The sequence below is a fragment of the Bombina bombina genome, chromosome 12 (assembly GCF_027579735.1).
Source record: "Bombina bombina isolate aBomBom1 chromosome 12, aBomBom1.pri, whole genome shotgun sequence".
NCBI classification, from domain to species: domain Eukaryota; kingdom Metazoa; phylum Chordata; class Amphibia; order Anura; family Bombinatoridae; genus Bombina; species Bombina bombina.
Genome location: NC_069510.1, coordinates 50,907,431 through 50,924,625, shown reverse-complemented (window position 1 = coordinate 50,924,625; position 17,195 = coordinate 50,907,431). Strand labels below are relative to the sequence as shown.

At 41.9% G+C, this 17,195-nt stretch overlaps 1 protein-coding gene across 1 annotated transcript in view; it reads left to right on the top strand.

Moving 5' to 3' along the window:
* The window catches only part of EDF1 (endothelial differentiation related factor 1), a 32,195-nt gene extending 15,300 nt beyond the window's left edge, over positions 1–16,895 (top strand). The window contains exons 3-5 of the mRNA XM_053696184.1: positions 1,016–1,176; positions 2,024–2,117; positions 16,395–16,895. Of these exons, the coding sequence (XP_053552159.1) occupies positions 1,016–1,176; positions 2,024–2,117; positions 16,395–16,456 (317 nt within the window). The 3' untranslated portion in view covers positions 16,457–16,895. The remainder of the gene's footprint in view (positions 1–1,015; positions 1,177–2,023; positions 2,118–16,394) is intronic.
* The last annotated feature ends 300 nt before the right edge of the window (positions 16,896–17,195 follow it).

Genomic DNA, 17,195 nt, shown 5'->3' with positions numbered 1-17,195 from the left:
TAATTTTCTGATATAATTGGAAACTAAAGTTGTCCTGAAGATGAAAACCTTTATTTGAAAATCACTAAACTAGACTTACTGGCCTTGTGCTTTAAACTGTTTTTTTTTATTTAAATTAAATCCACCCTGCTTTTTATATTGTTACTTTGAACACGTGGCCGGACTGTTATCCGACGGACATTTGTCCGACGGATAATATTCCAACAGAAAAATGGCCATCGGATAAGTCTGGCCACAAGATGGATGGATATCTAGATAAGGATAGATACAGATTGAAAGAAACAGATAAAGCTCGAAAAATAAACAGACAGTTCTCCTCAGTGAGGGTGGAAGAGAGAGCTCAGCCCTTTTCAAGGGTATTCTGCACCAGCTTTAAAGGGACATAAACCCACAATTTAATTCCAACAAAGCATACAAAGCTGTTTAAAATTGTGTGCTTAGAGTCAAGAAAAATGTTGTCCCTTTTTATTCAATTAACTTATCTGTTGCTTTAAAGGGACAGTGTTCACCAATTTTCATATAACTGCATGTAATAGACACTAATATAAAGAATAATCTGATGAGTCAGATACTGATGTAAAAATCCAGTATAAAACCTTTTTAAAAACATCCATAGAAGCTGTTGAGGTTAGACTGTGACACCCAGTGAAATGGGCTGGAAAAACAGGAACAGACCCTGCCCTGCCTATAAAAAGACTGATAACATAAACAGGAGTCTGTAAACGTGTATACATCTGACACTGTGGGGCTTGGTTAGGAGTCTGAAAAATCAGCACAATGTTATTTTTAAAAAAAAAAAATAAGCAAAACTATACATTGTTACAAAAACACATGCAGGTGGGCTATACAAATGGATTATCTACAAAACATTTATGCAAAGAAAATCTAGTGTACAATGTCCCTTTTAAGGATAGGGGCCATTCTACTCCTGTGTAAGTAGTGTCACTATTTTGTGTGCAATGTGTTGTCACGTTATATTATCATTACTTGTTTATAAACTTATTTATTTGAACAGGGTCAGCTGGACAGAACAAGCAACACACAATCACAAAGAATACAGCCAAGCTTGATCGAGAAACAGAGGAGCTTCACCATGAGAGGGTACCATTGGAAGTGGGGAAAGTCATCCAGCAGGGCAGACAATCCAAAGGCCTAACTCAGAAGGACCTGGCCACTGTAAGACACTTTCTTTCATCCAACACATTGTTTAGAAAACAACAAACCGTGTAATCCATTTGTATTTTACAGGGTCAGTAAAGTGAAAAAAATACTCACTTTGGATAGAACCTGGCATTTTAAACAACTTTCCAATTTACTTATATTGATTTTGCTTATTTCTGTTAGTAGCCTTTATTTCGGGTAATCTTGGTTGAGGTCAGGAGCATGCACGTGTCTTTAGACATCTGGCAGTAGTGTTTGTAACTATGTATAACATTGTGGCAAACACTGCTGTCGTAGACTGCTATAGACGTGCACACTATTGAAGACTAAACCTAGGTAGGATGATATGAGCTTAGCAAAGGATACCAAAAGAACAAAGCCAATTTGATAGTATAAGTAAATTTGAAAGTTTTTTTTTAAAATTGCATGCCCTATCTGAATAGTGAATGTTTTTAATGTTGACCCTTTAACTGGTGTGTGACTGCATAGAACATTTTTTACAGTTCTGAGCTTGTTTGGATATTTTAATCTTAAGAGTCAGGTCTTTATCTCTGTTTTACCCTTTATGACAGGTAACTGTTTAACGTGGCACAGTATCAAACCCTCCTGTATATTCTGCTTCTGTCTCAGTTTCTTACTTGATACAACAGAATTTCTGATCCTGTTAAACTGCTTCTAAGTGGCCCAATTTTTGGTATATTATCCCCACTACAATGAATTCAAAATGCTTTAGACCAGACTTCTCAACCTTACTTTGCATCTAGTATTACATTTATCATCCTAACCAATACTCACAAAGGGTTGTGCACAGCTACTGGTCACAGATCAATTTTTGATGAGTGATATTTTATTTTCATTTCAGAGAATTAATGAGAAGCCCCAAGTTATTGCAGATTATGAAAGTGGCAAAGCTATTCCCAGCAACCAGGTTATGGGCAAAATTGAAAGAGCCATTGGTAAGTTATTGTCTGCAAACATACCCAGCTACACAAAACATGGTTAACCCTTTCCCGCCGGGACTTATCTATCTACAGCGAATGATCTTGTGATTTCAATCATGGGATCGGGTCAGGGTGGAGTGCCTATAAAGCTAGGCACGCTCTCCAGCCCTCGATCCAATTTAGGAAACATCTATGGCTAAAGCCCAGTGCAGTTAGGACAGCATGAAACATCCTAACAGTGGGAAGAGGTTAAGACAGCTGTCTTGTTTATGCTGAAGCTAAGTCAGTATTTCTCCTGTTAAGTGTAGTCAGTCCACGGGTCATCATTACTTATGGGATATTAACTCCTCCCCAACAGGAAGTGCAAGAGGATCACCCAAGCAGAGCTGCTATATAGCTCCTCCCCTCTACGTCACACCCAGTCATTCTCTTGCACCCAACTAATAGATAGGATGTGTGAGAGGACTGTGGTGATTAAACTTAGTTTTTTTTATATCTTCAATCAAAAGTTTGTTATTTTAAACGACACCAGAGTGTGTTGTTTCCTTCTCAGGCAGAATTTGAAGAAGAATCTACCTGAGTTTTTGTATATGATCTTAGCGGACGTAACTAAGATCCGTTTGCTGTTCTCGGCCATTCTGAGGAGTAAGGTACTTCAGATCAGGGGACAGCGGGCAGGTTCACCTGCAAAGAGGTATGTTGCAGTATATTATTTCTCCAACATAGGTGTGTCCGGTCCACGGCGTCATCCTTACTTGTGGGATATTCTCTTCCCCAACAGGAAATGGCAAAGAGCCCAGCAAAGCTGGTCACATGATCCCTCCTAGGCTCCGCCTACCCCAGTCATTCTCTTTGCCGTTGTACAGGCAACATCTCCACGGAGATGGCTTAGAGTTTTTTAGTGTTTAACTGTAGTTTTTCATTATTCAATCAAGAGTTTGTTATTTTCAAATAGTGCTGGTACGTACTATTTACTCAGAAACAGAAAAGAGATGAAGAATTCTGTTTGTATGAGGAAAATGATTTTAGCAACCGTAACTAAAATCCATGGCTGTTCCACACAGGACTGTTGAGAGCAATTAACTTCAGTTGGGGGAACAGTTTGCAGTCTCTTGCTGCTTGAGGTATGACACATTCTAACAAGACGATGTAATGCTGGAAGCTGTCATTTTCCCTATGGGATCCGGTAAGCCATGTTTATTACGATTGTAAATAAGGGCTTCACAAGGGCTTATTTAAACTGTAGACTTTTTTTGGGCTAAATCGATTGATATTAACACTTATTTAGCCTTGAGGAATCATTTATTCTGGGTATTTTGATTTAATAATATCGGCAGGCACTGTTTTAGACTCCTTATTCTTTAGGGGCTTTCCCAAAGCATAGGCAGAGTCTCATTTTCGCGCCGGTGTTGCGCACTTGTTTTTGAGAGGCATGGCATGCAGTCGCATGTGAGAGGAGCTCTGATACTTATAAAAGACTTCTGAAGGCGTCATTTGGTATCGTATTCCCCTTTGGGTTTGGTTGGGTCTCAGCAAAGCAGATACCAGGGACTGTAAAGGGGTTTAAAGCTTAAAACGGCTCCGGTTCCGTTATTTTAAGGGTTAAAGCTTCCAAAATTGGTGTGCAATATTTTCAAGGCTTTAAGACGCTGTGGTGAAAATTTGGTGAATTTTGAACAATTCCTTCATGTTTTTTCGCAATTGCAGTAATAAAGTGTGTTCAGTTTAAAATTTAAAGTGACAGTAACGGTTTTATTTTAAAACTTTTTTTGTACTTTCTGATCAAGTTTATGCCTGTTTAACATGTCTGAACTACCAGATAGACTGTGTTCTGAATGTGGGGAAGCCAGAATTCCTATTCATTTAAATAAATGTGATTTATGTGATAATGACAATGATGCCCAAGATGATTCCTCAAGTGAGGGGAGTAAGCATGGTACTGCATCATTCCCTCCTTCGTCTACACGAGTCTTGCCCACTCAGGAGGCCCCTAGTACATCTAGCGCGCCAATACTCCTTACTATGCAACAATTAACGGCTGTAATGGATAATTCTGTCAAAAACATTTTAGCCAAAATGAACCCTTGTCAGCGTAAGCGTGGCTGCTCTGTTTTAGTTACTGAAGAGCATGACGACGCTGATATTAATATCTCTGAAGGGCCCCTAACCCAATCTGAGGGGGCCAGGGAGGTTTTGTCTGAGGGAGAAATTACTGATTTAGGGAACATTTCTCAGCAGGCTGAATCTGATGTGATTACATTTAAATTTAAATTGGAACATCTCCGCATTTTGCTTAAGGAGGTATTATCCACTCTGGATGATTGTGAAAATTTAGTCATCCCAGAGAAACTATGTAAAATGGACAAGTTCCTAGAGGTGCCGGGGCTCCCAGAAGCTTTTCCTATACCCAAGCGGGTGGCGGACATTGTTAATAAAGAATGGGAAAGGCCCGGTATTCCTTTCGTCCCTCCCCCCATATTTAAAAAATTGTTTCCTATGGTCGACCCCAGAAAGGACTTATGGCAGTCAGTCCCCAAGGTCGAGGGAGCGGTTTCTACTTTAAACAAACGCACCACTATTCCCATAGAGGATAGTTGTGCTTTCAAAGATCCTATGGATAAAAAATTAGAAGGTTTGCTTAAAAAGATGTTTGTTCAGCAGGGTTACCTTCTACAACCCATTTCATGCATTGTCCCTGTCACTACAGCCGCATATTTCTGGTTTGATGAACTGCTTAAGGTGCTCGATAGTGACTCTCCTCCTTATGAGGAGATTATGGACAGAATCAATGCTCTCAAATTGGCTAATTCTTTCACTCTAGACGCCTCTTTGCAATTGGCTAAGTTAGCGGCTAAGAACTCTGGGTTTGCTATTGTGGCGCGCAGAGCGCTTTGGTTGAAATCTTGGTCGGCTGATGCGTCTTCCAAGAACAAGCTACTAAACATTCCTTTCAAGGGGAAAACGCTGTTTGGTCCTGACTTGAAAGAGATTATCTCTGATATCACTGGGGGTAAGGGCCACGCCCTTCCTCAGGATCGGCCCTTCAAGGCAAAAAATAGACCTAATTTTCGTCCCTTTCGTAAAAACGGACCAGCCCAAGGTGCTACGTCCTCTAAGCAAGAGGGTAATACTTCTCAGGCCAAGCCAGCTTGGAGACCAATGCAAGGCTGGAACAAGGGAAAGCAGGCCAAGAAACCTGCCACTGCTACCAAGACAGCATGAAATATTGGCCCCCGATCCGGGACCGGATCTGGTGGGGGGCAGACTCTCTCTCTTCGCTCAGGCTTGGGCAAGAGATGTTCTGGATCCTTGGGCGCTAGAAATAGTCTCCCAGGGTTATCTTCTGGAATTCAAGGGACTTCCCCCAAGGGGGAGGTTCCACAAGTCGCAGTTGTCTTCAGACCACATAAAAAGACAGGCGTTCTTACATTGTGTAGAAGACCTGTTAAAAATGGGAGTGATTCATCCTGTTCCATTAAGAGAACAAGGGATGGGGTTCTACTCCAATCTGTTCATAGTTCCCAAAAAAGAGGGAACGTTCAGACCAATCCTAGATCTCAAGATCTTAAACAAATTTCTCAAGGTCCCATCGTTCAAGATGGAAACCATTCGAACTATCCTTCCTTCCATCCAGGAAGGTCAATTTATGACCACGGTGGATTTAAAGGATGCGTATCTACATATTCCTATCCACAAGGAACATCATCGGTTCCTAAGGTTTGCATTCCTGGACAAACATTACCAGTTCGTGGCGCTTCCTTTCGGATTAGCCACTGCTCCAAGGATTTTCACAAAGGTACTAGGGTCCCTTCTAGCGGTGCTAAGACCAAGGGGCATTGCAGTAGTACCTTACCTGGACGACATTCTGATTCAAGCGTCGTCCCTTCCTCAAGCAAAGGCTCACACGGACATTGTCCTGGCCTTTCTCAGATCTCACGGCTGGAAAGTGAACGTGGAAAAGAGTTCTCTATCCCCGTCAACAAGGGTTCCCTTCTTGGGAACAATTATAGACTCCTTAGAAATGAGGATCTTTCTAACAGAGGCCAGAAAAACAAAGCTTCTGGACTCTTGTCGGATACTTCATTCCGTTCCTCTTCCTTCCATAGCTCAGTGCATGGAAGTGATCGGGTTGATGGTGGCGGCGATGGACATAGTTCCTTTTGCGCGCATTCATCTAAGACCATTACAACTGTGCATGCTCAGTCAGTGGAATGGGGACTATACAGACTTGTCTCCGAAGATACAAGTAAATCAGAGGACCAGAGACTCACTCCGTTGGTGGCTGTCCCTGGACAATCTGTCTCAAGGGATGATGTTCCACAGACCAGAGTGGGTCATTGTCACGACCGACGCCAGTCTGATAGGCTGGGGCGCGGTCTGGGGATCCCTGAAAGCTCAGGGTCTTTGGTCTCGGGAAGAATCTCTTCTACCGATAAATATTCTGGAACTGAGAGCGATATTCAATGCGCTCCAGGCCTGGCCCCAGCTTGCGAGGACCAGGTTCATACGGTTTCAATCAGACAACATGACGACTGTTGCGTACATCAACCATCAGGGGGGAACAAGGAGTTCCCTAGCGATGGAAGAAGTAACCAAAATTATTCTTTGGGCGGAGTCTCACTCCTGCCACCTGTCTGCTATCCACATCCCAGGAGTGGAAAATTGGGAAGCGGATTTTCTGAGTCGTCAGACATTGCATCCGGGGGAGTGGGAACTCCATCCGGAAATCTTTGCCCAAGTCACTCACCTGTGGGGCATTCCAGACATGGATCTGATGGCCTCTCGTCAGAACTTCAAAGTTCCTTGTTACGGGGCCAGATCCAGGGATCCCAAGGCGGCTCTAGTGGATGCACTAGTAGCACCTTGGACCTTCAAACTAGCTTATGTGTTCCCGCCATTTCCTCTCATCCCCAGGCTGATAGCCAGGATCAAGCAGGAGAGGGCGTCGGTGATCTTGATAGCTCCTGCGTGGCCACGCAGGACTTGGTATGCAGATCTGGTGAATATGTCATCGGCTCCACCTTGGAAGCTACCTTTGAGACGAGACCTTCTTGTTCAGGGTCCGTTCGAACATCCGAATCTGGTTTCACTCCAGCTGACTGCTTGGAGATTGAACGCTTGATTTTATCGAAGCGAGGATTCTCAGATTCTGTGATCGATACTCTTGTTCAGGCCAGAAAGCCTGTGACTAGAAAGATTTACCACAAAATTTGGAAAAAATATATCTGTTGGTGTGAATCTAAAGGATTCCCTTGGGACAAGGTTAAGATTCCTAGGATTCTATCCTTCCTTCAAGAAGGATTGGAAAAAGGATTATCTGCAAGTTCCCTGAAGGGACAGATTTCTGCCTTGTCGGTATTACTTCACAAAAAGCTGGCAGCTGTGCCAGATGTTCAAGCCTTTGTTCAGGCTCTGGTTAGAATCAAGCCTGTTTACAAACCTTTGACTCCTCCTTGGAGTCTCAATTTAGTTCTTTCAGTTCTTCAGGGGGTTCCGTTTGAACCCTTACATTCCGTTGATATTAAGTTATTATCTTGGAAAGTTTTGTTTTTAGTTGCGATTTCTTCTGCTAGAAGAGTCTCAGAATTATCTGCTCTGCAGTGTTCTCCTCCTTATCTGGTGTTCCATGCAGATAAGGTGGTTTTACGTACTAAACCTGGTTTTCTTCCAAAAGTTGTTTCTAACAAAAACATTAACCAGGAGATTATCGTACCTTCTCTGTGTCCAAAACCAGTTTCAAAGAAGGAACGTTTGTTGCACAATTTGGATGTTGTTCGCGCTCTAAAATTCTATTTAGATGCTACAAAGGATTTTAGACAAACATCTTCCTTGTTTGTTGTTTATTCAGGTAAAAGGAGAGGTCAAAAAGCAACTTCTACCTCTCTCTCTTTTTGGATTAAAAGCATCATCAGATTGGCTTACGAGACTGCCGGACGGCAGCCTCCCGAAAGAATCACAGCTCATTCCACTAGGGCTGTGGCTTCCACATGGGCCTTCAAGAACGAGGCTTCTGTTGATCAGATATGTAGGGCAGCGACTTGGTCTTCACTGCACACTTTTACCAAATTTTACAAGTTTGATACTTTTGCTTCTTCTGAGGCTATTTTTGGGAGAAAGGTTTTGCAAGCCGTGGTGCCTTCCATTTAGGTGACCTGATTTGCTCCCTCCCTTCATCCGTGTCCTAAAGCTTTGGTATTGGTTCCCACAAGTAAGGATGACGCCGTGGACCGGACACACCTATGTTGGAGAAAACAGAATTTATGTTTACCTGATAAATTTCTTTCTCCAACGGTGTGTCCGGTCCACGGCCCGCCCTGGTTTTTTTAATCAGGTCTGATATTTTATTTTCTTTAACTACAGTCACCACGGTACCATATGGTTTCTCCTATGCAAATATTCCTCCTTAACGTCGGTCGAATGACTGGGGTAGGCGGAGCCTAGGAGGGATCATGTGACCAGCTTTGCTGGGCTCTTTGCCATTTCCTGTTGGGGAAGAGAATATCCCACAAGTAAGGATGACGCCGTGGACCGGACACACCGTTGGAGAAAGAAATTTATCAGGTAAACATAAATTCTGTTTTTCTAAGGAATGGAATTGACTTTGAAAATACTGCTAATACCTATATAATGTAAGTACAGCCTTAAATGCAGTAGTAGCAACTGGTATCAGGCTGACATGTATATATGTTTACACTTAAGTATTTCTGGGGAATGGCACTTCACTGGGAAAATACTATATGCATATAACTTTTAGCCTAACTTGCAGTGTGAGCGACTAGCAGCAGGCTTTTTTATGACATTTCATATATTAGATTTTAAACGTTTACTGGCATGTTAAATCGTTTAATTATCTGAGGTACTTGGTGAAAATTGTTTTGGGCTTTAGTTTCCACATGGCTGTCGTTTGTTTTAAATTAAAACAGTTTACTGAGCTTCCCTCACTGTTGTAGTGTGAGTGGGATGGGCCTATTTTGGCGCTTTTACTACGCATCAGAAATTCAGTCACAGTCTGTCTTTTTCTCCCTGCATGATCCAGGACGTCTCCACAGAGCTCAGGGGTCTTCAAAACTAGTTTTGAGGGAGGTAATCACTCACAGCAGACCTGTGAGACTGTGCTTGACTGTGATAAAAACGCTTATATTGTCAATTGTTATACGTTTTTTCTGATATTAAGGGTTAATCATCCATTGCTAATGTGTGCAATCCTTTGCTAAACTAATCCGGTTCATTTTTTATTCAACTGTGTCAGTTTTTTGGTGTGCTTCTTAAAGGCACAGTAACGTTTTTACATATTGCTTGTAAATTTAGTTGAAAAGTATTTCCAAGCTTGCTAGTCTAATTGCTAGTTTGTTTAAACATGTCTGACACAGAGGAATCTCTTTGTGCAATATGTTCAAAAGCCAAGGTGGAGCCCAATAGAAATTTATGTACTAATTGCATTGATGCTACTTTAAATAAAAGTCAATCTGTACATATTAAGCAACATTCACCAGACAACGAGGGGGAAGTTATGCCGACTAACTTGCCTCACGTGTCAGTACCTGCATCTCCCGCTCAGGAGGTGCGTGATATTGTAACGCCAAGTACATCAGGGCGGCCATTACAAATCACTTTACAAGACATGGCTAATGTTATGACTGAAGTTTTGTCTAAATTACCAGAACTTAGAGGTAAACGAGATCACTCTGGGATGAGAACAGAGTATACTGATAATGCTAGGGCCATGTCTGATACTGCGTCACAATTTGCAGAGCATGAGGACGGAGAGCTTCATTCTGCGGGTGACGGATCTGATCCAAATAAACTGGATTCAGACATTTCAAATTTTAAGTTTAAGCTGGAAAACCTCAGTGTATTGTTAGGGGAGGTGTTAGCGGCTCTGAATGATTGTAACACAGTTGCAATCCCAGAGAAAATGTGTAGGTTGGATAAATATTTTGCGGTACCAACGAGTACTGACGTTTTTCCTATACCTAAGAGACTTACTGAAATTATTACTAAGGAGTGGGACAGACCCGGTGTGCCTTTCTCACCCCCTCCTATATTCAGAAAAATGTTTCCAATAGACGCCACCACACGGGACTTATGGCAAACGGTCCCTAAGGTGGAGGGAGCAGTTTCTACTTTAGCTAAGCGTACCACTATCCCGGTGGAGGATAGCTGTGCCTTTTCAGATCCAATGGATAAAAAGTTAGAGGGTTACCTTAAGAAAATGTTTGTTCAACAAGGTTTTATATTACAACCCCTTGCATGCATTGCGCCTGTCACGGCTGCGGCAGCATTTTGGTTTGAGTCTCTGGAAGACACCCTTGACTCAGCGACATTAGATGAGATTTCACTTAAGCTTAAAACCCTTAAGCTAGCTAATTCATTTATTTCTGATGCCGTAGTACATTTAACTAAACTTACGGCTAAGAATTCCGGATTCGCCATTCAGGCACGCAGAGCGCTGTGGCTAAAATCCTGGTCAGCTGATGTAACTTCTAAATCGAAACTACTTAACATACCTTTCAAGGGGCAGACTTTATTCGGGCCCGGTTTGAAAGAAATTATCGCTGATATTACGGGAGGTAAAGGCCATGCCCTGCCTCAAGACAGAGCCAAACCCAGGGCTAGACAGTCTAATTTTCGTGCCTTTCGTAATTTCAAGGCAGGAGCAGCTTCAACTTCCTCTGCTCCAAAACAGGAAGGAGCTGTTGCTCGCTACAGACAGGGCTGGAAACCTAACCAGGCCTGGAACAAGGGCAAGCTGGCCAGAAAGCCTGCTGCTGCCCCTAAGACAGCATGAAGTGAGGGCCCCCGATCCGGTAACGGATCTGGTGGGGGGCAGACTCTCTCTCTTCGCCCAGGCTTGGGCAAGAGATGTCCAGGATCCCTGGGCGTTGGAGATCATATCTCAGGGATATCTTCTGGACTTCAAAGCTTCTCCCCCACAAGGGAGATTTCACCTTTCCAGGTTGTCAACAAACCAGATAAAGAAAGAGGCGTTTCTATGCTGTGTACAAGACCTTTTACTAATGGGAGTGATCCATCCAGTTCCGCGGTCGGAACACTGACAAGGGTTTTACTCAAATCTGTTTGTGGTTCCCAAAAAAGAGGGAACCTTCAGACCAATATTGGATTTAAAGATCCTAAACAAATTCCTCAGAGTTCCATCATTCAAGATGGAAACTATTCGGACAATCTTACCCATGATCCAAAGAGGTCAGTACATGACCACAGTGGATTTAAAGGATGCTTATCTTCACATACCGATTCACAGAGAACATTACCGGTATCTAAGGTTTGCCTTCCTAGACAAGCATTACCAGTTTGTAGCTCTTCCCTTCGGGTTGGCTATGGCTCCAAGAATCTTTACAAAGGTTCTGGGCTCTCTTCTGGCGGTACTAAGACCGCGAGGAATTTCGGTAGCTCCGTACCTAGACGACATTCTGATTCAAGCGTCAAGCTTTCAAATTGCCAAGTCTCATACAGAGTTAGTACTGGCATTTCTAAGATCACATGGGTGGAAAGTAAACGAGGAGAAGAGTTCTCTCTTACCACTCACAAGAGTTCCCTTCTTGGGGACTCTTATAGATTCTGTAGAAATGAAAATTTACCTGACAGAGGACAGGTTAACAAAGCTTCTAAATGCTTGCCGTGCCCTTCATTCCATTCAACACCCGTCAGTGGCTCAATGCATGGAGGTAATCGGCTTAATGGTAGCGGCAATGGACATAGTACCTTTTGCACGCCTGCACCTCAGACCGCTGCAATTGTGCATGCTAAGTCAGTGGAATGGGGATTACTCAGATTTGTCCCCTACGCTGAATCTGGATCAGGAGACCAGAGATTCTCTTCTATGGTGGCTTTCTCGGCCACATCTGTCCAGGGGGATGCCCTTCAGCAGGCCAGGCTGGACAATTGTAACTACAGACGCCAGCCTACTAGGTTGGGGCGCTGTCTGGAATTCCCTGAAGGCTCAGGGATCATGGACTCAAGAGGAGAGTCTCCTTCCAATAAACATTCTGGAATTGAGAGCAGTTCTCAATGCCCTTCTGGCTTGGCCTCAGTTAGCAACTCTGAGGTTTATCAGGTTTCAGTCGGACAACATCACGACTGTGGCTTACATCAACCATCAGGGAGGGACAAGAAGTTCCTTAGCGATGATGGAAGTATCAAAGATAATTCGCTGGGCAGAGTCTCACTCTTGCCACCTGTCAGCGATCCACATCCCAGGAGTGGACAACTGGGAGGCGGATTTCCTAAGTCGCCAGACTTTTCATCCGGGGGAGTGGGAACTTCATCCGGAGGTCTTTGCCGAAATACTTCGACGTTGGGGCAAACCAGATATGGATCTCATGGCGTCTCGCCGGAACGCCAAGCTTCCTCGTTACGGGTCCAGGTCCAGGGACCCGGGAGCGGTCCTGATAGATGCCTTGACAGCACCTTGGACCTTCAGGATGGCTTATGTGTTTCCACCCTTCCCGATGCTTCCTCGTTTGATTGCCAGGATCAAACAGGAGAAAGCATCAGTGATTCTAATAGCGCCTGCGTGGCCACGCAGGACCTGGTATGCAGATCTAGTGGACATGTCATCCTGTCCACCTTGGTCTCTGCCTCTGAGACAGGACCTTCTAATTCAGGGTCCTTTCAAACATCAAAATCTAATTTCTCTGAAGCTGACTGCATGGAAATTGAACGCTTAATTTTATCAAAGCGTGGATTTTCGGAGCCAGTAATTGATACATTAATACAGGCTAGGAAACCTGTTACCAGGAAAATTTACCATAAGATATGGCGTAAATACTTACACTGGTGCGAATCCAAGGGTTACTCATGGAGTAAGGTTAGGATTCCTAGGATATTGTCTTTTCTACAAGAAGGTTTAGAAAAGGGTTTATCTGCTAGTTCGTTAAAGGGACAGATCTCAGCTCTGTCCATCCTTTTACACAAGCGTCTGTCAGAAGTTCCAGACGTTCAGGCTTTGGCCAGGATTAAGCCTGTGTTTAAATCTGTTGCTCCGCCGTGGAGCTTAAACTTAGTTCTTAACGTTTTACAGGGTGTTCCGTTTGAACCCCTTCACTCCATTGATATCAAGCTGTTATCTTGGAAAGTTCTGTTTTTAATGGCTATTTCCTCGGCTCGTAGAGTCTCTGAATTATCAGCCTTACATTGTGATTCTCCGTATCTGATTTTTCATTCAGATAAGGTAGTTCTGCGCACTAAACCTGGGTTCTTACCTAAGGTAGTCGCTAACAAGAATATCAATCAAGAGATTGTTGTTCCATCATTGTGTCCTAACCCTTCTTCAAAGAAGGAACGACTTCTGCACAATCTAGATGTAGTCCGTGCCCTGAAATTTTATTTACAGGCAACTAAAGATTTGACAAACTTCTTCCCTGTTTGTCGTTTATTCTGGACAGAGGAGAGGTCAAAAAGCATCTGCTACCTCTCTATCCTTTTGGCTCCGTAGCATAATACGCTTAGCCTATGAGACTGCTGGACAGCAACCTCCTGAAAGGATTACAGCTCATTCTACTAGAGCTGTGGCTTCCACTTGGGCCTTTAAGAACGAGGCCTCTGAACAGATTTGCAAGGCTGCAACTTGGTCTTCTCTTCATACTTTTTCCAAATTTTCCAAATTTGACACTTTTGCTTCTTCGGAGGCTGTTTTTGGGAGACAGGTTCTTCAGGCAGTGGTTCCTTCCGTATAGAGATCCTGCCTGTCCCTCCCGTCATCCGTGTACTTAGCTTTGGTATTGGTATCCCATAAGTAATGATGACCCGTGGACTGACTACACTTAACAGGAGAAAACATAATTTATGCTTACCTGATAAATTCCTTTCTCCTGTAGTGTAGTCAGTCCACGGCCCGCCCTGTTTTTTAAGGCAGGTCTAAATTTTTTAATTATACTCCAGTCACCACTGCACCCTATAGTTTCTCCTTTCTCGTTTGGTTCTCGGTCGAATGACTGGGTGTGACGTAGAGGGGAGGAGCTATATAGCAGCTCTGCTTGGGTGATCCTCTTGCACTTCCTGTTGGGGAGGAGTTAATATCCCATAAGTAATGATGACCCATGGACTGACTACACTACAGGAGAAAGGAATTTATCAGGTAAGCATAAATTATGTTTTTTTTTTTCTATTGTATAAATTAGGGATGGCCAACTTTCTTAGGTTTGAGGGCTGCAAATCAATGTCTCAGAAGCTTAAAAAGGATATTGATGCCCCAATTTTTTTTTTTTCTTCTTTCATGATTTACATAACACATGCAAGTTTTAAAGGAATAGTCTACTCAAAATCTAAACTTTTATGATTCAGATAGCGCATGAAATTTTAAGCAACTTTCTAATTTACGCCTATAATCAAATTTTCTTTGTTCTCTTGGTATCTTTATTTGAAAAAGCAGGAAGGTAAGCATAGGAGCAGGCCCGTTTTTGGTTCAGCACCTGGGTAGCACTTTATGATTGGTGTCTAAATGTAGCCACCAATCAACAAGCGTTACCCAGGTGCTGAACTAAAAATAGGCCAGCTCCTAAGCTTACATTCAAATAAGGGTACCAAGAGAAAAAAACTGATAATAGGAGTAAATTAGAAAGTTGCTTAAAATTGCATGCTCTATCTGAATCATGAAAGTTCAATTCTGACTAGATCATTCCTTTAAGCAACTTTGTAATTTACTTCTATTACATTTTCTTCGTTCTCGTGGTATCTTTTATTGAAAAACAGGGCCATAAGCTCAGGAGCACTAGATGACAGCATTATTTCCTGCTTTGTAGTGCACCTAACACTTACATAGAATCTATTCAACAAAAAATACTATGGAAGTGAAGCAAATTTGATATTGGAAACCTTTTTAAAATTGTATGCTCTGTCTGAATTGCAAAACAAATGTTTAATTTCTATTTAAAGGGATGCATATAAAATTATGGGTTTTTAAACACACTACCCTAAAATATCTCAGGGCCAGTATAAATTGGTAATTTTAATGTAATGTTTATATTTTATTTGGCACTGTATTGCACTTGATGCGAAAATGCATAAGAAGGAGACATTTTTAAACCACTCAGAGGGGGTACTCATTTTAATGGTGTATGTATTCTATTACTGCTGCCCAAACTTTTATTATACCAAAGCAAAACATCTTAAAGTGTTATTGCAACACCACAGCAAAATACTATAGATGATTTTTCCATGATTACTCTATGAAGACCCTCCTCTTTCAAAAGAGAGATCACATACTATATTTGGTACTTAAAGGACCAGTCAACACATTAGATTTGCATAATCAACAAATGCAAGATAATGCAATAGCACTTAGTCTGAACTTCAAATGAGTAGTAGATTTTTTTTTTTTTATAACAAATTTTAAAGTTATGTATATTTCCACTCCCCTTGTACCATGTGATAGCAATCAGCCAATCACAAATGCATATACGTATAGTCTGTAAATTCTTGCACATGCTCAGTAGGATCTGGTGACTCAAAAAGTGTAAATATAACAGACTGTGCACATTTTTTTTAATGGAAGTAAATTGGAAAGTTGTTTAAAATTACATGCTGTATCTGAATCATGAAAATTTAATTTAACCTGAGGGTCCCTTTAAATTGGGGTGATAAGATCTCTTAGAGCCTAGAACTCCTCATGTCATCTGGTAGACGTGATTTCTATTTCCTCTATCTAAAGGAGTATAAGGCATCTCATGCTCGCATGCATGTGTTATGTTCTTTTTAAATTTCAAGTCACTTGTTCCTTATCTTAATCAAGAGAAGATATGGCTCTGTTATAGCCCCTTCTAATTAGTGTTGCTGAGGGGGGGGGGGGTTATCTGTATCTTAGTGCCATGGAATAAGACATTTGAATGCAGTCCCTTTCATTAAATTAGGGGTTGTATGTCCCATGTGGTGGTGTGTGGGATGATATTTGGATTTGCAAACGCCGCTCCCCCTTTCCCTTCACCAAAATCAGTAAGTGAGTACTTTCTGGTTTTGTGGCAATTTCTCATTATACATGACTTGCTTTCGGACCCTGTGTCAAATGTAGGGGGGATGTTTTGGATATTTTATATATTAGATATCTCCAATGGAGGACAGGAAATGGCTTTAGTGCAGAGGATGACATATCTGTTTGCCCTGCATGCTGAGGACATCAGTCATTTAGAGAATAAACACATTTTTTAAACAATTTAAATTGTTGAAAGTATCAGTCATCTTATACATTGTTTGGGTCTGTAAGCAATACTGTCTTTTGACTTTCAAAGAACTGTGTTCTATATAATTTGTGCTCATGTGCGGCGGGTTGTCTTCCAGGCCTGAAGTTGAGAGGACGGGATATTGGAAAACCCCTCGAAGCGCTTCCGAAAAAGAATTGAAAACAAAGCCTCGAAATCAGTGGTCCCCGACTGATCTCACCTGGACGATTTGCTTGCAGATCAAACAGGATCTTTCTGCGTTGCCAAGCTAAACACAAAGGGGTTATGGACTGTTCTGACAGGGATTAATTAGAACACAGATCTTGCTGTAAAGAGACTTCTTTTTTTTTTGTGGTGAAAAAGTCACGGCTAACTTGACACCCAACCGAACAGCAGGATTACCAGAGAAATTATTTATGAGCAGTCTTGTTTTGTTTTTATGTATATTTTTTTTTTGTGCCCACATGCAAGCCGGTGCTGCTTTTTATTTCAGCTAATAGAAGGGTGTGGAATAGATTTGGGGCTCAAAGCTTTTTTTTTTTTTGTTCCTTCTATTTGTATAATTCTCAAAATCCCTTCTGAAAGAAAATTGTAAAATAAAGTTTGTTATCCTTCTTCACTTTGTCTCACTGAGTACTTTACCTACAGAATTTAGGACTTGTTATCCCAGTATGTCCTTTTTATATCTAAAAATGTCTTGGATATTTTTTTTATTATTTTGTACATTTTAGCTGTTTTGAAAGGTCATCTCATCCACTGAGGAGCAAACAATCCCTATGGATCGTTCATTTAAGGGTAATTTAAAGCTCACTTTAAACTGATGTTGCTATAGATTAGTGCAAAAAAAATGTTTTCATGTATAGGTGCTTTTATATGTGGGAAACCCCATTAAAAACCTTATGTCCCTTTTTATACGATT